The sequence below is a fragment of the Hyla sarda genome, chromosome 4, assembly GCF_029499605.1.
Source record: "Hyla sarda isolate aHylSar1 chromosome 4, aHylSar1.hap1, whole genome shotgun sequence".
Taxonomy (NCBI): Eukaryota; Metazoa; Chordata; class Amphibia; order Anura; family Hylidae; genus Hyla; species Hyla sarda.
In genome coordinates this window covers 259,464,699-259,491,278 of record NC_079192.1, presented here as the reverse complement: position 1 = coordinate 259,491,278, position 26,580 = coordinate 259,464,699, and the positions used below count along the sequence as shown (strand labels likewise).

The 26,580-nt window shown below is 42.2% G+C and overlaps 1 protein-coding gene across 6 annotated transcripts in view; it reads left to right on the top strand.

Moving 5' to 3' along the window:
• Nucleotides 1-26,580, top strand: part of TAFA2 (TAFA chemokine like family member 2) — a 250,654-nt gene that overhangs the window by 206,414 nt on the left and 17,660 nt on the right. For all 6 annotated transcript variants that reach the window (XM_056574034.1, XM_056574030.1, XM_056574033.1 and 3 more), the window contains 2 exons: nucleotides 20,452-20,604; nucleotides 22,109-22,233. In XM_056574034.1, the coding sequence (XP_056430009.1) occupies nucleotides 20,452-20,604; nucleotides 22,109-22,233 (278 nt within the window). The remainder of the gene's footprint in view (nucleotides 1-20,451; nucleotides 20,605-22,108; nucleotides 22,234-26,580) is intronic.

Genomic DNA, 26,580 nt, shown 5'->3' with positions numbered 1-26,580 from the left:
TATATTAACAGAATACTGAATCAAGGAAGCGTGTCGTCAACTCGGTGATATTAATGTATACACTGTGTTGCATGAAAACCACATGAAAAAATTAAAAGACAAATTCAATTGACTCCAAACTTGCTGAAATATGTATTTATCCTCCTTTGATTGCCTTAATGTAAAAACACGAGTGACTCTTTGGTGAATAATAGATTCACCTTAAAAAATAATCTAAAAACTGGCTCAGAAATTATAGTCCCATAGGCAATCATAAATGTGGTTCTTGCTTTTAGTGTCAGTTTTTGTTGCCTGATAAACGCCTTACAATAGGTAGCTCTTTAATTCAAGTACATGGCTTTGTCTGATGTAAAACTACTCCAGGTCTTGCACATGTGAACACATCTGTAATATAAGTTCAGCATGTTCACAGGACATGCATTTTAGAAAATATATAAATTCAATTAGATCAGGAAAAGGTTCACCTCTTTTTATAGCACATATGAGGAAGGTACAGGGAAATAACATTAAAGGGGTACTCCGGCCCTAAGACATCTTATCCCCTATCCAAAGGATAGGGGATAAGATGCCTGATAGCGAGGTCCTGCTGCTGGGGACCACCACAGTCTTTCATGCAGCACCCCAGCACCACTTTCATGCAGCATCAACAGCCTCCGATGCAATCATCGCTCCAGGTCTGATAAATCATGTTTAAGGGGCCGAAATATCGTGATCTCACGGTTCCGCCCCGTGTGACGTCACATTCTGCCCCTTAATTCAAGCCTATGAGAGGGGGCATGGTGGCATTGAAGGGGCAGAGCGTGATGTCACACGGGGGTGGAGCTGTAACGTCACGATACTCCTGCCACGTGATTGTGATTCATCAGACCCGGAGCGATGTTTGCTCTGGAGGCTGATGATAGTGGGGTGCTGCATGAAAGATTGCGGGGTCCCCAGCAGTGGGACCCCTCAGTCAGGCATCTTATCCCCTATCCTTTGGATAGGGGATAAGATGTCTTAGGGCCGGAGTACCCCTTTAAGGGGTTATGCTTTTCAGGAATTGAAAAGATAGATGCAAGAGAGGGAGTAGATCAACCTAAAGTATTATTGCAAAGTAAAGCTAAATGGATCTTCAGGACAGTCTAAACAATAGGGTATATCTGAAAGTGTTTATTTAGTGATTTGTAGTATATTTTCAGCTAAAGTTTTATTTGTGTTTTTGATTTTATATATTTTATATCAATACCATTCTCTTCCTGCGTCATAAAGGATATCTCTACCTTTAAGAGAGGTGTGAGAGGTGTGCAAAACAGCTGTAACCTTTGCTGCATTCACTATTCACATGCCCTAGATTTATTTATTTTAAGTGCCTCTCGTACTTCTTGAATAGGCTGATAATAATTGCCTTCATTATTTTTCATAATGTGTAGTGACACAGATAACATACATACACATCTTTGTGTGACATAGATAACAGACATAATTAATCTTTATGTGACAAAGATAACATACATACACCATATCCTATATCAACCATATCCACATAATAACCTTGGCCTATAGCATTGGGGCATATTTACTACTGAAAATGTGCCAGAATTTTAGCATAATTTGTTCCCAAAAAAACTGTCTTTTATGACATATGCCACACTTTTATTGAATCTTAGACACTTTTTTTTAAAGGGGCATGGTATCAGAGGAGTTTGTGGCTGCAGTAAAATAGGGTGTGGTATAAGATGCAAGAATATGGTCCAGAATATGTACCAGGATTCCGGCAAAAGATTCTGGCATTGTTTAAGCCAACTAATAGTTGATCTTAACTTAGATTATACAGTCTACAAATATGACAAAGTCATCAAACTTCCTAAGCCACAATGATAAATCTGGTGCATTTTTAGTTTACAATGTCTAAGAATTATACAGTTTTAGTAAAACTCTGCCTCTTTGCCCAATTTATTATATTCTAATTACACATTTACTTTTATTATATGATGGTTTATTTATTTTTTATTAATTTTTTACGATAGGGACAAGCCATCTTGCCTGAGCTACTACCATAGTAGCTGCAGAGATTTGCTTTAAAACAGGCACATGAACAAGAAAAAAAGAGTCATACAGTGACTTATTGATTATGAGTGACTGTTCTGGTCATGCTTTGTGACATATGCAGAGGTCCCTGTGCAGTGAGGAGTCTTTGTCACCTATTGTTAGCTCTGGATCCTGAGTTATCTGCCTGCAGCTTTATAACAGAGGTCCTACCTGTCATTGTATTCCTGCCTGTAATGATACAAGGAGGAGGATGAAGAGATGACTGAAAAGAAGTCTCTACTGAACCTGTTATAAGGCTCTGTGGAGACTGTAGTTCAGAACCTTTTTTTTAAAATATATTTTTATTAACCCCTTAACCCTTTAAGGACGCAGGGTTTTTCAGTTTTTGCATTTTCGCTTTTTCCTCCTTACCTTTTAAAAATCATAACCCTTTCAATTTTTCACCTAAAAATCCATATTATGGCTTATTTTTTGCAACATGAATTCTACTTTGCAGTGACATTAGTCATTTTGCCCAAAAATCCTTGGCGAAATGGAAATAAAAATCATAGTGCGACAAAATCGAAGAAAAAACTCATTTTGTAAATTTTAAGGGCTTCCGTTTCTAAGCAGTACATATTTCGATAAAAATGACACCTTATCATTATTCTGTAGGTCCATACAGTTAAAATGGTACCCTATTTATATAGGTTTAACTTTGTCGTACTTCTGGAAAAAATTATAACTACATGCAGGAAAATGTATACGTTTAAAAATTTCCTTTTCTGACCCCTATAACTTTTTTATTTTTCCTCGTACAGGGCGGTATGAGGGCTCATTTTTTGCACCGTGATCTCAAGTTTTTATCAGTATCATTTTTGTTTTGATGTGACTTTTTGATAACTTTTTATTCATTTTTAATGGTATAAAAAGTGACCAAAAATAAGCTTTTTTGGAATTTGAAATTTTTTCACGTGTACGTTATTGACCGTGCGGTTTAATTAACAATATATTTTTATAGATCGGACATTTACGCATGCGGCGATACCACATATGTTTATTTTTATTTACACTGTTTAATTTTTTTTAATGGGAAAAGGGGGAGAATGATTCAAACTTTTATTAGGGAAGGGGTTAAATGATCTTTATTAACACTTTTTTTTTTACTTTTTTTTGCATTGTTATAGCTCCCATTGGGGCCTATAACATTACATACACTGAACTTTTACACAGATCACTGGGGTGTATTAACCCGCCTGTGATCAGTGTTATCGGCGCTTGACTGCTCCTGCTTGGATCTCAGGCACGGAGCAGTCATTTGCCGATCGGACACCGAGGAGGCAGGTAAAGTCCCTCCCGGTGTCCTGGAAGCTGTTCGGGACGCCGCGATTTCACCGCGGCGGTCCCGAACAGCCCGACTGAACAGCCAGGATAGTTTCACTTTCGCTTCAGACGCATCTGAAGGGTTAATACAGGGCATCACCGCGATCGGTGATGCCCTGTATTAGCCACGAGTCCTGGCCATTGATGGCCGCCGGGACTGACCCAATATGACGGCATATCGCGGGAGCCGGCGGAGGACATAAATATACGTCCTTCGTCGTTAAGGGGTTAATGACCACAGACTTTATATTTACGTCCGTGGCCGGCTACCGCGATATAATGCGCGGCCACGCAGTGTCATATCGGGTCGGTTCCGGCATGTAACTGAAGCCGGGACCCGGGGCTAATAGCACGCGGCAGCGATAGCGGTGCCACACGCTATTAACCCTTTAGACTCGGCCTTCAAAGTTGAACGCCGCATCTAAAACAAAAGTAAAACCTTCCCGGCTGCTCATTGGGGCTGATCGGGACCACCGCAGTGTCCCGGTCACTCGCCTTCCCCCGGCGCATCCGATCGGCGATTGATAGCTCCAAGCCTGAGATTCAGGTTTGAGCAATCGACCGCCGATAACACTGATCAAGGCAGCAAAGCTATGGCTTTGCAGTGAACAGTGCTGGCAACTGGGGCTATAACATTGCAAAAAAAAAAAAAGTGTTAAAAAAAGTTAATAAATGTGATTTAACCCTTTCCCTAATAAAAGTCCAAATAACCCCCCTTTTCCCTTTAAAAAACAAACAAGCATGTAAATAAAAATAAATATAAACATATGTGGTATTGCCGCGTGCGTAAATGTCCGAACTATTAAAAAGTATCATTAATTAAACTGCAGGGTCAATGGTCTATGCTCAAAAAAGTTCCAAAGTCCAAAAAAAGCTTATTTTTGGTCACTTTTTATATTATGAAAAAATGAATAAATCAATACAACAATGGTACCGATAAAAACTTCAGATCACGGCGCAAAAAATTAGCCCTCTTACCGCCCCATACGCAGAAAAATAAAAAAGTTATAGGGGTCAGAAGATGACCATTTTAAACGTATACATTTTCCTGCATGTAGTTATGATTTTTTCCAGAAGTACGACAAAATCAAACCTATATAAGTAGGGTGTCATTTTAATTGTATGGACCTACAGAATAAAGATTAGGTGTCATTTTTACTGTAAAATGTACTGCATAGAAACGGAAGCCCCCAAAATAAAAAATAAAAATGTTTTCTTCAATTTCATCGCACAATGATTTTTTTTTTCCGTTTCGCTATAGATTTTTTTTATTAAAATGACTGATGTCACTGCAAAGTAGAATTGGTGGCGCAAAAAATAAGCCATCATATGGATTTTTAGGTGAAAAAGTTAAAGGGTTATGATTATTAAAAGGTGAGGAGGAAAAAACGAAAGGGCACAAACTGAAAAACCTGTGGTCCTTAAGAGGTTAAGCAGTTTTCTATAAACATTAAGCAAAATAATACAGAAAGGCAAGATCCATGAGCATAAATGTAAATACCATGACAATGCTGATGGTGTAAATGGTGCAAAACACACCTTCATTCGTAACAATCAATGGGACAAATACAGTAACAAGAAATTCCCCTCCCCCTCCCTCAATAATAAAGCAGTCGCTTAACATCCATGTAAGACAAGAGGCGGTGTTTGAAAAGGCAGTGGCCATGATCGTCACAGGATAAGCATTCGGAGAAACATGCACATGGTCAATGAAGAGAAGGAAACATGATATTGCCTTCCAGGCCCCACATTTGACAAGTGAGTATCAAGCTCGGCTCCCCACACAGGAAGCCACAGTCGGTTCTAGCAGCCGATCCTCTGACTCCCAGGGGATCCAATTGAAGAACAGCCACGGTCAATTAGGAATATGTAGACTGTATTACGTATCTGGTAAACGTAGAGCACCTAGGGAACCTCTCAGAGATTCCACACTATACCAAGAGGTGTATCTGAATGGTCGTACAATTTCAGCGATCCCCTGAGAGTCAAAGTGAATAACAATAAAGGATTTCCATTTCTGGAAAAAGCGTTTGGTGCCTGAATCAGTGTGTCGTTTGGCATCCAATCTGTCAATCTCCAAAAAGGATTTAAATTGGGCTATCAGCATTGGCAAATCTGGAGTGACATGTTCCAACCATTTGGCGAAAAAGCAGCGTAGTGCCACTAAAAGGATTACATGACTAAACTGTGGGAACCTTTCTTCCCCCACCTCTCCTCCCTCCGGTGGACGTAATTGGTGAAATAATAATGACTGTGGTGTAAAAGGGACCCGCACCCTCTAATGGTCCCATATAAACAACTGTATGAGGTGCCAGTAGTCAACTGTGTAAGGGCACTCCCACACCCCATGATGCATGTTTGTGAGCGGTGCCTTGCACTTTGGGCAGTGGATGATTCTATCCAGGAAGGAAGAAGAAGGCAACATGTTAAAACCGAATAAAGCTGCGTGGGCTACTTTGAAATAAATCTCTCTCCACCTCTCATTGATAACTTTTTTCCGTACAGCTGTCCACCCACTTAGGATTATGTCAGTGATGTCAGGGTCTCCAGTCCACTGCTCCCATGTGCAGAACACAGTCATGGGGTCAAATTTTAGAAAAAGGTTACGGAAGACTGCTCATAGGTCGGATATTGATCATCGCTGTGGTTCACTACCTATGATTTCATCCATCATGTGGGTGGGGACTTCCCTCGACAGGTCACGTAGTCTAGAAGAGCAAAAGGCATGGACCTGAATGGCATAGAGAGCGTGTGACAGGGGAAGATCAAACTTGTGAAGCATCTCTGCCGGTGTAAGCCAGTTGTCACTGTGGATCAGCCCCACCATCAGAAACCCTTTAGAAATCCACAGTCTCAGCCAAGGTGAGCATCTACCCTGCGGGAATTCCGGATGGTCGAACAAAGGCATACGTTTGGATAAAAGGAATGGGAGGCCGAAGACCTTCCGCTCCTCCTTCCAAGCCACTATTGTATCACATAGGAGCGCTGATCCCTTGTTCCCTGCCGGAAGTTTAGCATATGAAGTGTGTAGCAAGGCCCGCAGAGACCAAGGGGCAGCTAACGCCTGTAGGTTGGAAAAGTAATTGGAGTCATGCAGCCAATCAAGCATGTGGCGAAAAATACATGCCAAATTATAGCCCCTGATATTTGGGAAATTCCCCCCTCCCTCCACTTTACTAAGCATAAGTTTCTGCAGAGCTATGCACGGGTGCTTGCCTTGCCACAGGAATCGTTGAAAGGCAGTGTTGAGGCGTCTAACATCAGAGTGTTGGAGTGCGAGCGGGAGTGTTTGCAAAGGATGTAGTAACTGAGGGAAACTGATCATTTTGACAAGATGGCATCTACCCAAAAAAGACAGGGGTAAGTTCTCCCAGCGCTTCAGTTTAGCCAACATATGCCAAAAAAGCGGTGCACAGTTGAGTGAATAAAGCGTGTCAGGAGTCCTTCCAATGCGAATGCCCAAATAAGTAATAAAGGAAGAGGCAACTTGCGCACCCAAAGCATTCACATCAGGAAGCCATCCTGGAGAAATCGCCCCCACAGGTAAAAGCAGACTTTTAACAGCATTAACTCTATAACCCGTGAAACTCCCATGATAAGAAGGTAAGAACTTTAGAGACAGCCTCTCTGGGATTGCTAAGATAAAGAAGCACGTCATCAGCAAACATGGGTAATTTGACCTCCTGGGTACCCACAGCTGTGCCCCTGTAGATATCCGAAGAGATCACAAAGCGAGCCAAAGGCTCAATTGCCAAATCGAACAGTAAGAACAATAAGGGGCAACCCTGGCGTGTGCCTTTCGCTAATGTAAGGGGGGGTGGACAGGATAGCAGGCGTATGCACCCTAGCTGTAAGACCATCATAAAGGCCGTCTATGAAGGAGCTAAACCGTCCCACAATCCCAAATTTGAACAAGACCAATCTCAGCCAGTCCCAACACACATTGTCAAAAGCCTTTTCAGCATCTAAAGTCAGCAAAGCTGGTTGGGTGGCTGTCCAAGACTGGCCTCGAACACTATTCATCACTGCCAGTACCTTCCTAATATGTGTGACCGCCGAGCTGGTCTTTACGAATCCCACCTGGTGGCCACCTACAAGGCAGAGTAAAAACCTGGCCAGGTGATCAGCCGGGATCTTAGAAAGTAACTTCACATCCTGGTTGATCAGAGAGATGGGAGATAGGAACTAGGCTCCAAGGGGTCTTTTCCAGGTTTGGGGACTACTTTTATGTAAGCCAATTTTGCAGCTGGCGATAATACGCCTGTGTGTAATACTTCATTAAAATATGCACTTAAGGGGGGTCACACCTGAATTACAAGGGATTTGTAAAACTCGTCAGGGTTACCATTCGCTACCTCCTCCAACATCACATCTGCATTGAGTTCCTGATGCTGTTCATCAGATAGGGACGGCAAGGGAAATCCCTCTAGGAATCGAGCTGGAACATGGGTCATGTGTAATGTTTCCCGCTGGGTCGCACAATGCTAGAACATGAGCAGGTCCGTGTTATCCTTTCACTATACGCGTTAGTAGACATCCCGCCTTGTTGCCCTGCCAAAATAAATCAGCCTCTAAGTGAGACTGATAGATTATATCCTTCCTATCCAACCATAGCTCATATGAAGACTTTGCTTCCTGACATTTGAGTTTATGTTCTGCAGTGGGAGATTCTAGGAAATGGGAATACGCTTCCGCTAAAGTAGCACTCTCCTTAGCATGATCTTCCATGGTTTTCTGTTTAACTGTGTTTCTATAAGACATAATCTTACCCTGAAGCACTACTTTTGCTGTTTCCCAGTAAAGGGAGAGATTGTCTACATTACATGCGCTGTCCTTCTGGAATTCCAGCCACCAACCCCTGAGAAAGCTCAGGAAAGATTCATCTTTCGTGAGATAAGACAGAAACCGTCACAAGAAATCAGAAACCTTGGGACATGAGGGCAGGAGCTTTGGAGTCACTGGTTCATGGTCCGAAAGGACCAGTTGCCGTATGTCCACCACTCCCAAACGAGGGCATAACAGCAGACTAACCAGGAAATGATCAATGCGAGACCAAGAGCCATGTGCATGTGAGAATTGCGTGTACTCAAGACCATCCGGGTGCAAATGAGGCCAAGAGTGAATTAGTCCTGTCTGTGTCAAAAAAAGGGGGGAATGTATAGCAGGAGTAATCAGTTTAACTAAGGTTGCCCCCAATATCTGAATATCCATGGGGGAAGTGAAGGTGATCTCCGGGGCCCCTACTAAGGGGGGGGGGAGGAGGAGTTGAAGGGGTGCTGGTGGCGCCTGAGCTTCATCCTCAGGTGTCAACAGTGGCTGGCTGTTGGCAACATCCATGGCAACCTGTTGTGGCTGTGTGCTCTTGGAAGTCATTGGGATAGGCACAGGATCTGACATTGGAGTGGTTGTAGAGGGAGGTGCCACTGTTGGGGCCCGCACACATGTGGCCCCTTTACATAGGTAATGGTCCATGGGGGCTCAGACAGGAAGGTTAGAGAGCACCCCTGTGCCAGGGAGAGGTATTATGAAGGGGTCCTGTGTCCTCACTGCTTGTACAGGATTGTACTAATCCGCCCTGCATTGCACCCAAGCAGCTATGGCGACGGGTGTAAGTGTGGCACCCGACCCTGGCCCAAGAAGAGAGTGCCCGGTCCTCTATGCAGTGTGGCCGATGTGGGGCAGAGCAGAATGGCAGCCCCTTACCAGTCCCGGGGCTGCCTTATTCTGGGCGTGCTGGAGTGATCCCCTAGAGCTGCGCTGCGTTGTACCTGGCTGGTGCAGGCAGGCACACTGTAACTGTCTCCACTGCGCTCTGCTGGCCAGGGGAAGATAGCGGCCTTGTCCAGCAGGGCTCACGGTCTCCACTGAATGCTGCTGTTCCCACAGCTGGTGGCACAGCAATACCTTGACCTCCGCTCCTCCCAGGGTCTCAGGAACCTCAGGCAGCTGGGTGGGCAGGTAATGGACTCTTCCTATACTCGGTATGGTGCGGGAGCTCCAGCTCAGCGCTCCTCACATGCCTGCGCCAGAACTGGAAGTCTAGAACTTTGTTATAATGTAGTTAGCGATATAAAATTTAAAAATAAATGTAAGATTTACATATTATAAACATTTATGAGATATAATACAAACCTAAACAATAGATCATTATCTGTCACAGATTTTCTTTAAAATATGTAAGTGAATGATTTAAAGGGTTACTCCAGTGGAAATTTTTTTTTTAAATCAACTGGTGCCAGAAAGTTATACAGATTTGTAAATTATAAAGTGTAAGCAATGAAGAAACATGAAAACGGAGCAACTCACCACACTGACCCAGGTGTTCTATGCAAGTGGTTCTTTTATTTCAAAGCTTCAACCATGGAAGACAGGCAGGGGAGAGTGAGAGCGGGACGCGGGGGTATCCACTCGGTGACGGGACCGATTGGCGCCTAAGCGCTTCGTCAGACTGGGATAGTGAGATCACAGGAAGGGGAGTGCTTTACAACAGGTAAGTTCTGATGACGCCGCAGGTAACCTGCAGGTCATTGGTTCGTTACTTGGATACAAAAATGTATGTTAAAACTTATTATACAAATATTAAAAGCAGCTTCCTATCATGCTAATCATGAGTACTATGTAACTAATTATTACAAGAGTGCACCATATTCTTGTTTCTCATTAAGTCCTAGCGGACCGGTGGCATCTGTCCGGATGATCCACCTGGCTTCAGTTCTTAGGCGTTGTTGATGCCTGTTCACACCTCTAGGGGCGTTTTCTACCCGTTCTATTCCGGAAAATTTAATTTCATCGGGGTTACTGTTATGATGTGAGCGCATGTGGGCGATAAGACGAGGTGCCCCAACTCCAGTGATGAATGATTTCAGGTGTTTCCTCACTCTGTGATAGAGGGGCCAAATAGTCTTTCCCACGTAATATCGTCCACATGTGCACACCAGGCAATAAACCACGTAATTTGTCTTGCAGGTAAAAAATTGTTTCAACTTAATATCATGCCCACCTAGCTTAATTCTATTACCTTTAAGGTTATTTTTACATTGCTTGCAGGAGCCGCAAGCAAAGTTTCCTATAGGACGAGAATCTGTTAACCAGTTAGTATTAGATATTTTAAACGTTTTCTTTTTGTTATAGAAATCTTGAATAGTTATGTTTCTTCTATGTGTTATTATGGGATTCAGTTCTGTCAAGGATTTGAGGTCCTCATCCTGCTGTAACATAAACCAATGTTTGTAAATAGATTGCTTTATTATTTCGTTCATATTAGTATTTTTAAAGGTGAAAGTAAACCTGTCATTGCCTGTATTATTTTTTCGTGATTTTAAAAGAGAATCTCCTGGTGATTTTGTCCACAGTCATTCTAGCATCTTCAAGTACCTTATCAGGGTATCCCCTCTTTTTCAGCCTACCTTGCAGGGCGTCTGCTTGTACCTTGTATTTATCGGGGTCATTATTAATTCTTTTCAGTCTTATAAACTGACTTTTAGGGATCCCATTTTTTGTATGTGTGGGAAGGGAAGAGGCATAGTGCAATATTGAATTTCTGGACGTGGATTTTCTAAATCCGGACGTGACGATACAATCGTTGATAATGTCTATTTGTATATCCAGAAATTCAAGAGACTTGTTACCAAAAGTATAGGTGAAAGTCATATTCATGTCATTTTCATGATTAAGATGCTGTACGAATACATCAAACTGTGCCTCTGTCCCATCCCACACCACGAAAATATCGTCAACGTAACGCAAGAAAAGTTTAATATTCTTTACATAGGGGTTACTGGTGGTAAATACATACTTGGCTTCCAACAGGGCGTACTCATGGCTGTTCCAAGCCTTTGTTTGAACCACTGTTCGCCATGTTGGAAACAGTCATTATTTAAAATGAATGAAGTGGATTCCGTGACAAACTCTATAAAGGCTGGGGATTTATCTGAGGTAGTTAGAAACTGCACACCCGCACTCAGGCTCTCTACGTCAATCGAAGCCAAGGTGTAATTATTCTGCCAATGGAAGGTATCCAGGGCTGAAATAAGTTCTCCAGTATCTTCTAGATAAGATGGAATGTGAGGAAGAAGTGGGGATATAAGCCAATTAACGTAACCGGACAGGTAGGAAGTGGGAGACCCTATTCCGGCCACTATGGGTCGTCCAGGGGGGTGTTACAGTTTTATGGGTTTTTGGCAGGATATACCATTTAGGTTTTGATGGAGTTTCTGGTAGTAGTTTGTCTGCTGTTTTTTCTGTTAGAACATTGAGATTAACATATTTATGTAATAATGTATGCAGATTATCTATGATTTTGTAAGTAGGATCGCTTTTTAACTTCTCATATACAGTTATGTTTCCGAGCTGAAGCTCAGCTTCGGAATCATAATCCTTTTTGTACCACAGGACAATGGAGACAGAACTATGTCTTCTCTTTCGGCTAACATACTTTAGGCTTCTTTCTCTCTTTTAGAGATATTATGTATAACAGGGGGGTAAATTAGAGATTTAACGTCTTGACATACTGCTCTGTGGAATAAGTCCACAGAGCTGCCCGGGAAGACGGGTGGATTGAAATGAGAGGGGTTGCCCCCACGAAAGAGGTCCTCCTCCCCCATGTCAATGTGAACCATCTCTGTCTCTTCCTTGGTTAACGACAGTAAAGTATGTATAACATTTTCATCTTGCGTAGAATGTCCTGACACCACTCTAAACCCTATGGGGCCTATCCCATCAACAATTTACAAGGAATAAAGGATGTCCACAGAAGAATGCATCAGAAGAAAAACCTTATACCAACAGAAGGAAAAATTACAACCAACAAAAGAAAAAAACAAATTCCCAAAAAAGTGACTACCTTACTACGGAGTCTGAATCCAGCTTATCCGATGAGGCGACTGCTGGGGATCAGAGCATGGCTATACAGAGACCCCCTTTAGGCGACGCACTAGGAGAGGGGGCAGAAGACGAAAGAAGAAAAGCTGTAAAGAGAAAGACAGTAACGTGGAGACACTAGAAAATGAAAATATAATAGTCAATCTCACGGACATGGTGTTAAGTGACGACCTGACACTAGTGTTGAATAAAGGGTTAAATTTTTGTTTGCAGGAACAATTCGAGTATTTTGAATTTGAAGTAGATATGGCTAAATTTTCGCTATACAAAATAAAAGTGGTAAAAAACCAGGCAACGTTATGAAAAAAGAGGGGGAAACTAAATGTACGATAGGCCCCATAGGGTTTAGAGTGGTCTCAGGACATTCTACGCAAGATGAAAATGTTATACATACTTTACTGTCGTTAACCGAGGAAGAGACAGAGATGGTTCACATTGACATGGGGGAGGAGGACCTCTTTCGTGGGGGTAACCCCTCTCATTTCAATGCACCCGTCTTCCCGGGCAGCTCTGTGGACTTATTCCACAGAGCAGTATGTCAAGATGTTAATTCTCTAATTTACCCCCCTGTTATACATAATATCTCTAAAAGAGAGAAAGAAGCCCTAAGTATGTTAGCCGAAAGAGAAGACATAGTTCTGTCCCGAGCTGACAAAGGAGGCTCTGTTGTCCTGTGGTATAAAAAGGATTATGATTCCGAAGCTGAGCTATGAAAAGTTAAAAAGCGATCCTGCTCACAAAATCATAGATAATCTGCGTACATTATTACATAAATATGTTAATCTCAATATTCTAACAGAAAAAAACTGCAGAAAAACTCCTACCAGGAACTCCATCTAAACCTAAATAGTATATCCTGCCAAAAACCCATAAAACTGTAACACCCCCCCCCCCCTGGGCGACCCATGGTGGCCGGAATAGGGTCTCCCACTTCCTACCTGTCCGGTTACGTGGATTGGCTTATATCCCCACTTCTTCCTCACATTCCCTCTTATCTAAAAGATACTGGAGAACTTATTTCAGCCCTTGATACCTTCCATTGGCAGAATAATTACACCTTGGCTTCGATTGACGTAGAGAGCCTGTACACCCGCATTCCTCAGAGTGCGGGTGTGCAAGCTCTCCGTCAGTTTGTAACTACCTCAGATAAATCCCCAGCCTTTATAGAGTTTGTCACGGAATCCACTTCATTCATTTTAAATAATAACTGTTTCCAACATGGCGAACAGTGGTTCAAACAAAGGCTTGGAACAGCCATTGGTACGCCCATCTCTTGTTCCTTTGCGAATATTTATCTCGCCCTGTTGGAAGCCAAGTATGTATTTACCACCAGTAACCCCTATGTAAAGAATATTAAACTTTTCTTGCTTTACGTTGACGATATTTTCGTGGTGTGTGATGGGACAGAGGCACAGTTTGATGTATTCGTACAGCATCTTAATCATGAAAATGACATGAATATGACTTTCACCTATACTTTTGGTAACAAGTCTCTTGAATTTCTGGATATACAAATAGACATTATCAACGATTGTATCGTCACGTCCGGATTTAGAAAATCCACGTCCAGAAATTCAATATTGCACTATGCCTCTTCCCTTCCCACACATACAAAAAATGGGATCCCTAAAAGTCAGTTTATAAGACTGAAAAGAATTAATAATGACCCCGATAAATACAAGGTACAAGCAGACGCCCTGCAAGATAGGCTGAAAAAGAGGGGATACCCTGATAAGGTACTTGAATATGCTAGAAGGACTGTGGACAAAATCCCAAGACATTCTCTTTTAAAATGACAAAAAAATAATACAGGCAATGACAGATTTACTTTCACCTTTAAAAATACTAATATGAGCGAAATAATAAAGCAATCAATTCGCAAACCTTGGTTTATGTTACAGCAGGATGAGGACCTCAAATCCTTGACAGAACTGAATCCCATAATAACACATAGAAGAAACATAACTATTCAAGATTTCTATAACAAAAAGAAAAAGTTTAAAAAATCTAATACTAACTGGTTAACAGATTCTCGTCCTATAGGAAACTTTGCTTGCGGTTCCTGCAAGCAATGTAAAAATAACCTTAAAGGTAATAGAATTAAGCTAGGTGGGCATGATATTAAGTTGAAACTATTTTTTACCTGCAAGACAAATTATGTGGTTTATTGCCTGGTGTGCACATGTGGACGATATTACGTGGGAAAGACTATTCGGCCCCTCTATCACAGAGTGAGGGAATACCTGAAATCATTCATCACTGGAGTTGGGGCACCTCGTCTTATCGCCCTGATGAAATTAAATTTGCCGGAATAGAACGGGTAGAAAACGCCCCTAGAGGTGTGAACAGGCACCAACAACTCCTAAGAAGTGAAGCCAGGTTGATCATCCGGACGGATGCCACCGGTCCGCTAAGACTTAAAGGAGTACTCCGGTGCACACTTTTTTCATGTTATCCCGTCCCTGGGCTGTATTCTTCTTACTTCCGGTTAGCCCGGCACGTCACATGGAGCCTCAGCCTATCACCGGCCGAGGCGGGACATCGCTGTGGCCGGTGATAGGCTGAAGCTCCGTGTGATGTGCCGGGCTAACAGGAAGTAAGAAGAATACAGCCCGGGGACCGAACACCTGTACCGGAGCTCCGGGGGCTCGTTGGCAGGTAAGATAAAGTGTGTTTTCTTTTATTTTGCAGCCCGGACGGGATAACATGAAAAAAGTGTGCACCGGAGTACTCCTTTAATGAGAAACAAGAATATGGTGCACTCTTGTAATAATTAGTTACATAGTACTCATGATTCGCATGATAGGAAGCTGCTTTTAATGTTTGTATAATATGCTTTATCATATATTTTTGTATCCAAGTAAAGAACCAATGGCCTGCAGTTTACCTGCGGCGTCATCAGAACTTACCTGTTTTAAAGCACTCTCCTTCCTGTGATCTCACTATCCCGGTCTGACGAAGCACTTAGGTGCCAAATGGTACCGTCACCGCGTGGATACCCCCGCGTCCCGCTCTCACTCTCCCCTGCCTGTCTTCCATGGTTGAAGCTTTGGAATAAAAGAACCACTTGCATAGAACACCAGGGTCAGTGTGGTGAGTTGCTCCGTTTTCATGTTTCTTCATTGCTTACACTTTGTATGGACTTGCCTTACATGTTGAGCACCACTGAAGTCCCTCCAGCTGTTGCAAGGGAAGACACAGATAGACCTAGCAGACTGCTATATCCGGATAGATTGTTTTATCCTAGTGCAAGTATTAGGTGGTGCCAAGTCCCTCTTGACACTATTGTTAAATTTGTAAATTACTTCTATTAAAAAATCCTAATCCTTCCAGTACTTTTCAGCTGCTGTATGCTCCAGAGGAAGTTCTTTTTCTGTCTGACCACCTCTGTCCATGTCAGGAACTGTCCAGAGCAGGAGCAAATTCCCATAGCAAACCTATCCTGCTCTGGACAGTTCCTGACATGGACAGAGGTGGTCAGACAGAAAATTCAAATAGAAAAAGAACTTCCTCTGTAGTATACAGCTGCTGATAAGTACTGGAAGGATTAAGATTTAATTTACAAATCTGTTTAACTTTCTGGTACCAGTTGATTTAAAAAAAAAAAAGTTTTCCACCGTAGTATCCCTTTAAAAGTAAGACTGAGGGTTATCTTCATACTTTGGTGCGTGCTAAGAGCTTATACACATGTGAATAGTCCAACGTATGAGTCCTTTATGCTGCCTATATGTCTATGTTTATGTACATTTTACATAAGATTGAGCAACATAAACAGTGCAGTAACTTTACAAACACATTGCATGATGTATCTTGTACTGAACCATAGTCTGTGTAACAATTCCTTTTCTGCAAGCTGCTGAGCTGCAATTTCCCAACGTTCCTTGGTGGTTCATTGTCTGTACAGTGTTTGCTCTAGTAAATTCCATTCTTACAGGTGTGCAGTAAGCTCTGGACTATATAAAAGACTATGGCCGGCATTTCTCATTGTAGGCATGATGAAGCATTGTCCTACACCTTTTTTGTGTGCTGGTAATGTGTAGGAGCACCAAATGTATTAAATGGTCGCAGAGCATTTGATAAGTTTTGTGCAGGTCACATTTTCTGAAATTTCTGTCTTCACATACACCAAAAAGCTAAGTCTGGGCTGGTGTAGTTTTAGAGACTTTTCAGTGGCTTTGCGCCTTTTTTGCGCCTTTTCACAAAAAGGCACAGTTCATAAAACCCTTCTATATCATGTGTATTGCCAAAATCTGTGGATTGCAACTCAAAATCAGCAGAAATGTGTAAACCAAAAGGCGCAAAAAAGGTGCAAATAAACCCTGCTTGCGCCTGTTTTGCGCCTTTTCTAGACACAAAAAACTGTCTAAAGACAATGATAAATGTCAGCCTATGTTTCAGGAACAGCACAAGTAATGTAGTGTATTTACAAAGTTACAGAGCTTCCGAAGTGAGGCCTGTAAAAGCAGATGATGCATTAAATACCTGTAGCTATCACCTTATGCACAACAGATGCTTTAGTACATTAGTCAAGGAATTGAAATCTGTATAGCTAATCCCATCCTGTACTTTGCATTACTATATTTACTAAGACACATATTGCAGGATTTAACATTAATGACACATAAATATTTGCTCTAACTCTCAGGACTCCAACCAGCCAAATATATGGGCTATGGAATATCTGTGCTTGAGGCTGTGTTTGATATTGAACACCAGGCCTATTTAGTTTAATGGAGGTGAGCTGTATCTTAGCTACCATATACAGTTCATCTGGATGGAAAAAAAAGTGATGCTGAGTTAAAGCAGTATTCCAGTGTTTTAAAATAATTGTGCTGGGACCGAAAAAAAAAAAAAAGACTATGGCAGGTCACACTGCGGCTCCTGTTTAGTCTGCTTTCAACCCTGTGAGACACTGCTGCGGCCAGGGATTGACTGAGTGGGCAGGTCCTGCTCCAAGCTCTCATTTCTGAAGCAGGCAGAAGACAGGAGCAGCAAAGGACTGGAAACTGAAGCAACAGGAGCTTTACCAGGAGCTCTGAGGGATCGAGAACAGATAAGTATAGTTTTTTTTTTCTACAACCCCAGCACTAAAGCATTATTTTAAAATGTTGGAATATCCCCTTAAATATTTAAATAAGGGGACTGTATTTCTTCAGCAAGAACTAATGCTTTATAGTTTACCTAGGGATGGATTCCCACCAATTATTTAATGGTGTCCCAAGCATAGAACACTAATGTCTAAAATTGCTTTAATGCTATATCATGCTATATAAAGGAAGAATAACACATCATTTGTATAGCTGTATTTATAATAAAATTATCACATTATTTAACCCACACCCTGACCAAAAAAGTGGCAAAATATTTTTACTTTACTCTCTCTCTCTCTCTCTCTCTCTCTCTCTCTCTCTCTCTCCCTCTCTCTCTCTCTCTCTCTCTCATATTGTTTTGGTAAAATGGATGATTAGTTGCTATGGGCAATATACAAACCAGCCTGATAAATCTTCCCCTATGTGTCTTGTATAAATGTATTAAAACATAAATAAATGAATAATTACATAGTTACATAGTTAGTATTGGTTGAAAAAAGACATACGTCCATCAAGTTCAACCAGGGAATTGAAGGGAAGGGTTTAAGGGGATAGGGGGAAGGGATGTAGTTTTATAATTCTTCATAAGCATTAATGTTATTTTGTTCCATGAATGTATCTAATCCTGTTTTAAAGCTGTTAATTGTTCCTGCTGTGACCAATTCCTGAGGTAGACTGTTCCATAAATTCACAGTTCTTATGGTAAAGAAGGCGTGTCGCCCCTTTAGACTAAACCTTTTCTTCTCCAGACGGAGGGAGTGCCCCCTCGTCCTTTGGGGGGGTTTAACCTGGAACAGTTTTTCTCCATATTTTTTGTATGGGCCATTTATATACTTATATACGTTTATCATATCCCCCCTTAAACGTCTCTTCTCAAGACTAAACAATTGTAACTCCTTTAATCGTTCCTCATAGCTAAAATGTTCCATGCCCCATATTAGTTTAGTCGCACGTCTCTGCACCCTTTCCAGCTCCACAGTGTCCCTTTTATGAACAGGCGACCAAAACTGAACAGCATATTCCAGGTGAGGTCGTACCAATGCTTTATAAAGGGGGAGTATTATGTCCCTGTCCCTTGAGTCCATACCTCTTTTGATACATGACAATATCCTGCTGGCTTTGGAAGCAGCAGCCTGACATTGCATGCTATTCTGAAGTCTGTGATCTACAAGTACACCCAGATCCTTCTCTACCAGTGACTCTGCCAGTTTAATCCCCCCAAGACATACGACGCATGCATGTTATTAGTACCCAGATGCATAACTTTACATTTATCCACATTGAACCTCATTTGCCAAGTGGATGCCCAGACACTTAGTCTATCCAAGTCATTTTGTAACTTATGCACATCCTCTATAGACTGTACCATGCTACAAAGCTTGGTGTCCTCTGCAAAGATAGAAACAGAGCTGTTAATACCATCCTCTATATCATTGATAAATAAATTAAACAACAGCAGGCCCAGTACAGAACCTTGGGGTACACCACTAATAACCGGGGACCAATCAGAGTACGAATCATTGACCACCACTCTCTGGGTACGATCCATGAGCCAGTGTTCAATCCAGTTACAAACTAAAGTTTCCAAGCCCAAGGACCTTAACTTACCTGTCAGACGTCTGTGAGGGACAGTATCAAACGCTTTGGCAAAATCCAGAAACACTATATCCACAGCCATTCCTCTGTCAAGGCTTCTACTCACCTCTTCATAAAAGCAAATTAGATTGGTTTGACAACTTCTGTCCTTAGTAAACCCATGCTGGCTATCACTTATAATACTATTATCCCCTATGTATTCCTGTATGTAATCCCGTATAAGTCCTTCAATTGATCAATTAATTAATTCATCAATTAATTAATTCATTACATAAGTAAATAAATACATGAATACATAAATAAATAAATAATGTCTAGAATTGCACTAACTTGGTGAATAAAGTTAACCTGCCATTTATACTACATAATGAGTGCTGTAAAAGCAAAAAACAAAAAAATATATCCATCATGTCACCCAGTCAGAGGCTGTATGCCCAGCAGAGGTGAGTGAAATGAGTGTTAGGGTCCCATCTGAAATTAGGCCACCTCTGCGTGGTGGATGGGGGACACGTTTTGATCAAAAAGCGCGCTAAGAGCCTCCATTTTTTTACCAAAAGTGCTGCTGCAACCTTCTTTTTTGTATACTCTGTATTTGCCACCGCAGCGTGCACCTGTGTATTAGGTACTTGTGCTGGCAATTTTTTTTTTTTCACAGGAGTTTTTTTTAAATTGATAGTGGATCCAGCATGTCACCCAGTCAGAGGCCATATGCCCAGCAGAGGTGAGTGAAATGACTGTTAGGCCACCTCCGTGTGGTGGATGGGGGACACGTTTTGATCAAAAAGTGTGCTAAGAGCCTCCATTTTTTGACCAAGAGTGCTGCTGCATCCTTCTATTTGTAACAAAAAATATAGCCCCAACAAATTGTGGCATTTACCTTTTTTAAACGCCACAAAAAAATTTGGGTTTAAAAAAAGAAATAAGATCAACTCTAAATGGTGATGTAGCAAATAAAACGCACCTTGCAATATCATAAGCTCTCATTTAGAATGTGTTAATGAAAGGACGAAAGAAAATCCCTGTGTCCTCAAAGCCCCAAATAGCTGTGTTCTAAAGGGGTTACAATATAGTGCTGAACTAACTGTGAGCAGAGCAACACATAACTGAAGAATCAAATAAATAGAAAGGAGTAAAAAGACGGTGACTTACCCGATCTTCATAACATCTTTATTGATCAACGATACTCACATCATAATAGGGGGGAGACATGCAGGGGGTACAGAAGAAATTAGGCTACAACAGCCATTTTGCACTAGTTGTGCTTCACAGATTCAAATTCAGGAGTCTAGAAAAGCATAATAACAACTCCTAAAGGGAACAGTGAGAGTGATTGACATATAACGACTTAATACACTAATGTTTAATGTTTTTTTATTGAATACATTTTTATATTTGGATGTATGTTCTTAAAATATTAGTCACTGTAACTATAGACATTATTCAGTTTATTAAATGCATTATTATCGGCTAAAAATCTATTTTCTTGCTTCCTCAGCTCAGCATGTTAAAACTGGAACATGCGAAGTTGTGGCTCTTCACAGATGCTGTAATAAGAACAAGATAGAGGAAAGGTCACAGACTGTAAAGTGTTCATGTTTTCCAGGACAAGTGGCAGGAACAACAAGAGCAATTCCATCTTGTGTAGATGGTATGTATATTGACTCTACTAAGGCTAACTTCTCGGCTGAACTCATATGCAAACTTTCTGGTTCTGTTCTATGCAAGGTAGCTCCTTTCCAGAAGAAAAGAACTGGTTCTACAGTGTCACCTACTGGAGATAGCTTCCCTTACAAATAATGTCTGACCCTTAAAGAGCCATAGAACATGCTCATGGATTATATGCCAAGCCAAAATCTCCTCCAAAGAGGGAGTTAGAGTTACCCAGGGCTCAAGTCATGCAGGAACTCATGGGAATGGAGTTCCTGCACTTTTTCCACAGCAGGAACGCAGTTCCCATTAGCAGGAGTCCTGCAGGACCAGCCCTTAAATGGGTACTCCGCCCCTAGACATCTTATCCCCTATCCAAAGGATCTCGGCTGCGGCACCCTAGACATCCGTGCCGGATGACTGGTGATGCAGGGCAGAGGCTTGCGACATCACAGTAATGCCCTCTCAATGCAAGTCTATAGGAGGGCGTGACGGCCTTCATGCCCCCTCCCATAGGCTTGCATTGAGGGGACGTGACCGTGACGTCACGAGCCCCGGCACTGCACCCAACACTCTAAACAAACTCTGGGAGCAGCAGGGAGAACGTAGGGGTCCTCAGTGGTGGGACCCCCGGGTTCAGACATCTTATCCCCTATCCTTTGGATAGGGTATAAGATGTCTAATACCCCTTTAAGTGGAAATCTTGACCCCTGCAGTTACCCATCTGTAGATTTGGTTGTTGTCCCTTGTCAGCACACATCAGGTGCTCGCTGACTAGTGAGAGGTGTACACCTTTCATGGAAAAGATGGGAATGTTGTTGGCTCTGACAATAAATAATGAAGTACATAAAGATGAACTACAATCAGGCAATGGTATCCCCAAACAACCTGGTGTTTATTGAAGACTTATAAGTTACATGAATGTGTTTTGCACTTGAACCAAGTTCTTTGGCATACCATTGCCAGATTGGTAGTTTGATGGAATAGTCTCCATAATTTTGTGTCATTGCCAGCAGCATCTCTATCTCGTCTCTGGAAGGTGTATACCCTCCATCCCCTGCTGCAATATTCTTTCTGTCTTTTTTTTACAGAATATGCGATGAAGACTTCTAACACATATATGAACCTAATCTAAGTGATGTAATCTGCTTTAAATAATTTATTGTATACATAAAAGACATTATCACATCACATAAATCAGTTATTTTACATTTGCTTTTTTTCATTATGAATGTGTCTAACATTGCACATTAAGTGGACTGAAAACTGTAAAGTAATTACCAAGAGAGAATTTTAATAACAAAATAAAATACATTTTGTACACATTACCTATTGTGATGCCAATTGCAGGCAATTATCATTACATAAAGACCCAAGAAAAGAACAATCCCTTTCACGCTATTCATTATATACAGTTTATTTTTAATACAGAAGAAATTTAATTATGAACCATTTAAAGGGTAAAACTTAATCCCTATGTTAAAATTTGTCAATGTTAATTTTAGCATCAATAGTAGAACAGAAATGGTGGTGTCAAATGCATCCATGTCTTGATGGAGAGGAATGCAAAGTCCTTCCAGACCAGAAAGGATGGAGTTGTGCCTCAGGTAACAAAGTAAAGACCACAAAGGTGAGTTTGAAGTAATGTATATACAATAGTCATACCAGTAATAGTCCATCACATTCAACCTAAAACCCTACTGTGTTGATTCAGAGGCTATTGTTTAGCACATAATTGTACACTTTGTTTTTTTTACGGCCCAGGTATATAACCTTACATTTATTAACATTAAAATGAATTTGCCATGTCTATGCCCAAGCCCCCAGCTTCCCCAGATCCCTCTGTAATATTATGTTATCCTCCTCTGTGGTCATCATCTACAAATATTGAAATTCTACTCTGCAATCCCTCTACAAGGTCATTAATAAACATATTGAAAAAAAAGTGGACCGAGAACAGATCCCTGCAGTACCCCACTTGTAACTGTCACCTAGAGTAAATTCCATTGATACCTACCCACTGCTTCCTATTAGTAGGCCAGTTGCTAACCCATCTAGGTATATCCTCCCTTAGACCCATGTGCTATACTTTTGTCTGGCACGGTATTGGAAGGTTCTTTTCATTGAGATATACCAGAATAGCATCTCTCAGGAAACCCTCCAAAATCTTACCCACAACAGACATTACACTTACAGGCCCATAGTTTCAAGGATGCATTTTTGAGCCCCCTTTTGAATATTGGTACAACATTTGCAAAGCACCAGTCCCATGGAATAATCCTGTCATTATAGAATCTTTCAATATAAGGGTCTGTCTAATATTGTACTTAATTCCTGCAAAACTCTGGGATGGATGCCATCTGGGCCAAGTGATTTGTGTGTTTTAATGTTAATATGGCGGCGCCTTACTTCCTATTGGGTTAAAAAGGTGGGATTTGCTGGGGAATTTACAATATCCTTTTTCATATAATCTGACTAGAGATGAGCGAATGGAAGCTGACAAACCCAAATGTGTTACGAATGTCATGAAATATTCGATTTGCAACGAATGTGAATACGAATCTATCGCGTGAATCGCTTCATTAAACTGCATTTACTGCGGTCCAGGCTCCAGGGCATCTAAAATGGTGGATCCACATGTCAGTACATGGGGCAAGGAACCCTGGGAAGGCGGGAAGGTAAGGCGGGAAGGGAAGTAGACGGGAAGGACCCTGAATCACATGCAGGATGCAGCCTATCAGCAGCCAGTCACCCCTGGGATGTCACAGCCCTATATATTCGGCAGCCATTTTGTGGCTCGTCATATGATTCATTATACTGCATAGAGATAGGATGGACATTGCTGTGTGTGTGTGTTTGACAGAAAAGCTCATTCCAGCAGCGTTTCACATCCTAGTCACTTCAGCATTCTGGTGGACAGAGAGCAGTGTTTTTTTTCACTGAAAAGGATTTTTACTGCAGCCAGTAACCTTCCAGTCCCTTTCTTCAGCATTCTATTTCAGAGAGGGGCAGATGGCTGTGTGTTTCCTCATACATTTCAACAAGCTGTCTCAACTTCATAAACCTTAGCAGAGGAGGCAGGAAGAATTTTTCAGCGCAATTCTGTGCCTTAGTTCCACACAAAAAAATCATCTGCTGGTTATACTAGTCTGTAGACGGTATAATACCCAGCAGTCTATTCTTAATAGTCTTTGACAGAGTGCAATTTTCTGTTTAGTACACAGCTTTTTTTGTGCTGCAGCACTGTTGTGTACTGCTGGTGTTGTGCAAAAATAAGTTTTTTTGTAAGTGTACTGTACCGCATTTTTCTGCCCTCATAAGTGCATACCACATGCGTACATCTAAGTAGTATACTATTTTGTACCTGTTAATCTGTCAAGGGCCTACATACTGTGATAGTCCCGGCAAAAGTAATCACCGGTGGTGTATTACTCAGATTCTTTTTTAAGTGTACTGTAGCATATTTTTCTGCCCTCATAATTGCATACCACATATCTACATCTAAGTAGTGTACTATTTTGTACCTTTTCAGCTGTCAAGGGCCTACATACTGTGAAAGGACAGCCAAAAGTTATCACTGGCTGGTGTTTTACTCCAATGAGTTTATTAAAGGAGTAGTCCAGTGGTGAACAACTTATCCCCTATCCTAAGGATAGGGGATTAGTTGCAGATCACGGGGGGGTCTGACCGCTGGGGCCCCCCGCGATCTCCTGTACGGGGCCCTTGCCAGCCCTCGGGAAGGGGGCGTGTTGACCTCCACACGAAGCGGCGGCTGACACGCCCCATCAATACAAGTCTATAGCGTAGCCGGAGCGCTGCCTTCGGCAATCTCTGGCTCTGCCATAGCGATGTATTGAGGGGGCGTGTCAGCTGCCGCTTCATGCGGTGGTCGACACCCGCTATCTGGCCGGAGAGCCTGGCCCCCGTACAGAGAGATCGCAGGGGGCCCCAGTGGTCGGACCCCCCGAGATCTCCAACTTATCCCCCTATCCTTAGGATAGGGGATACATTTTTCACCACTGGACTGCCCCTTTAAGCATACTGTAGCGCATTTTTCTGCCCTCATAAGTGCATACCACATACCTACATCTAAGGAGTGTACTATTTTAAACCTGTTAATCTGTCAAGGGCCTAGATACTGTGAAAGTCCAGGCAAAAGTAATCACCGGCTGGTGTTTTACTAAAATAAAAAATTTTTAAGCGTACTGTACCACATTTTTCTTCCCTCATAAGTGCATACCACATACTTACATCTAAGTAGTGTACTATTTGTTACCTGCTTATCTGTCGTGGGCCTACATACTGTGAAAGTCCAGGAAAAAGTAATCACCAGCTGGTGTTTAAGAAAAATATGCATTTTTAAGCGTACTGTTGCACATTTTTCTCCCCTCATAAGTGCATACCACATTCCTTCATCTCTAAGTAGTGTACTATTTTTACCTGCTAATTTGTCGTGGGCCTACATACTGTTAAAGGCTAGGCAAAAGTAATCACCGCTGGTGTTTTACTAAAATACGTTTTTTTTTAAGCGTACTGTATCACATTTTTCTGCCCTCATAAGTGCATACCACATACGTTCATCTAAGTAGTGTACTATTTTGTACCTGTTAATCTGTCAAGGGCCTATATAATGTGAAAGGACAGCCAATAATACACATCTGCTGCTGTTCTAGACAAATACTGTTTTAAGCATAGTGAAGCATATTGTACTCCCATGATATACACAATATGTATGTCAGGCAGAGTATTGCCAGGATGTGGAGTGGAGTGGCAGAGGCCTATATTCATCAGTCGCAGCAGAGTATGGGCGTGTGGCAGCCAGAGTCTCATAGAGAGGTCCAAGCTCCCGGTGTCAGCAGTCATGTCTTGACCAGCAACCCAGCAGCCGTGATTGATCGGTTCACTCGGTCATCGACTTCATCCCAAATGACAACCGAAACCCTCAGTCAAAAGTCGGTGGGTTCCTCAGACTCAACCCTCACTTGGCATGGCCCTCATGCTGCTGCTACCACCTCCAGGCTCTGCTATTGTGCTGCCATATGGTCTCCTCATGCTGATGCTGCCACCTCCAGGCTCTCTCATTGTACTGTTCTATGGTCTTCTCATGCTAAGGCTACTTCCTCCACGCTCTGTCAATGTGCCACAATATGGTCTCCTCATGCTGATGCTGCCACCTCCAGGGTCTCTCATTGTGCTGCTCTATGGTCTCCTCATGCTCATGCTGCCACCTCCAGGCTCTCTCATTGTGCTGTTCTATGGTCTCCTCATGCTAAGGCTACCTCCTCCACGCTCTGTCATTGTGCCGCCATATGGTCTTCTCATGCTGATGCTGCCACCTCCAGGCTCTCATTGTGCTGCTCTATGATCTCCTCATGCTCATGCTGCCACCTCCAGGCTCTCTAATTGTGCTGCTCTATGGCTTCTTCATGCTGATGCTGCCACCTCCAGGCTCTCTAATTGTGTTGTGTGTGCTTTGCTATGTACGAGTGGCTGAAGTGCATGTAAAGTTTATTTCCCATTGTTAGGATGTCTTGCAGATGGGGGAACAATTCAGGAATCACTTTACAAGCAGATTGAACATGTGTGCCATGCAGGGCACATGGCTCAGGCTTCCTTGTCACAGCGCAGACAAGATGTTCTTCCCGTTGTTGGTCACCATGGTTCCCATTTCCAGTTTTCGTGGAGTAAGCCATGATTTGATTTCTTGATAAATGACTTTTAGCAGTTCCTCCCCTGGGTGACTCCGTTCGCCAAGGCAAACCATGTGAAGAACAGTGTAACACCGCTGGGCCCTGCACACATGGTATGCTGGAGAGGCACTGAGATTTGTCCATGCAGTGGAGGCTGAGGACACAGTGGAATATGAGGAGATGGAGTCGCACACTGTCACAGGACCAATGGCCTGAAAGCGTGCAGGACCGCATTTACCCAGTGGGCCGTAAAGGACATGTATTGTCCCTTACCGTACTATGCACTT